We start from the raw sequence: 959 nt of genomic DNA on the forward strand, positions 1-959 counted from the left end.
GGGCCCTCTGGCCGGGAAGCACCCAGGACAGCAGGGGCCACTCAGGATTCGCCTCCCCAGCCCATTCTGGCGCTGGCCACGCCTCCAGGTGGGTTCTTGGATGGAGGGAGGACTGGGCCTCAGGCTCTGGCGGGGCGGTGGCGGGGCGGGGGAGGGGCGCGTACCTTTGGTCTCGTCCTCGTAGACCTTGATGCCCTGAGGGAGGCGCTCCCGGGGGAGCACGGTGGTGCTGGACAGCACCCGGGTCTCCCCCGTCACCTTGTCCTTCTCCACCGTGATCTCCACCGAGTACATGGCTGGCACGAGAGGCACGGGTCACGCCGCGGCCCACCTGCCCATGTGCCCCCCGCTGGGCTGCAGCCAAGCCAGGAAGGGGAGCCGGCAGTGCACAGCCAAGCAGCAGGTGCCCTCGACGCGCCCCCCCCCACCCCCAGCTCAGCGTCCTTCCCTAGCTCCCCAGTCCCGTGGGCGAGGGGTCTGAATTCCTGTGCTGGGGATCCGAGGACACCCCGGCCACCCCGCCCCGTCTGCAAAGCCTTGAACTGTCCCAGTGACTCAGGGGCGTCCCTGGCCCACTCCAGCCAGGACTGGAACGCGGGTGAGCAAGCTCGCGCCCCGCAATGTTCTGGACTGCCGCGTTCTCTGTGCTGCACGTCTAAGTCGACTACTGATATATCGATATTCTCACCTGCTCCACCGTGCAGAGGGGATGATTCCCTCTGGACACGAATGCAGTCACAACCCGTTAAGGCCATCGCTCAACAGCCAGCATCTGACCCCGTTCTGCAGACATCGTCTGCCTGGGGTCCCCAGCCTTCCTCCATGAAGGGCCCCACATCACCACGGCCAAGACCCCTCCCAACCTGCCCCTCCCAGGTCTTCCCATTTCTCACAAGGACACCTCCGTTCTCCCCTCTCCCTCTCTCACCACTCCCACACCCCCTCCTCGGTCCTTCTGG

At 66.2% G+C, this 959-nt stretch overlaps 1 protein-coding gene across 2 annotated transcripts in view; it reads right to left on the reverse strand.

Moving 5' to 3' along the window:
* The window catches only part of PALM (paralemmin), a 25,138-nt gene that overhangs the window by 5,241 nt on the left and 18,938 nt on the right, over nt 1–959 (reverse strand). Inside the window, exon 8 of one of the 2 annotated variants that reach the window (XM_024739949.1) lies at nt 165–296. The exons of the other annotated variant lie outside the window; for it this stretch is intronic. Coding sequence (XP_024595717.1) covers nt 165–296 — 132 coding nt within the window. The remainder of the gene's footprint in view (nt 1–164; nt 297–959) is intronic. 2 annotated transcript variants of the gene reach the window in all.

Source organism: Neophocaena asiaeorientalis, unplaced genomic scaffold (genome assembly GCF_003031525.2).
Source record: "Neophocaena asiaeorientalis asiaeorientalis breed wild unplaced genomic scaffold, Neophocaena_asiaeorientalis_V1.1 scaffold469, whole genome shotgun sequence".
In the NCBI taxonomy this organism is placed as follows: Eukaryota; Metazoa; Chordata; class Mammalia; order Artiodactyla; family Phocoenidae; genus Neophocaena; species Neophocaena asiaeorientalis.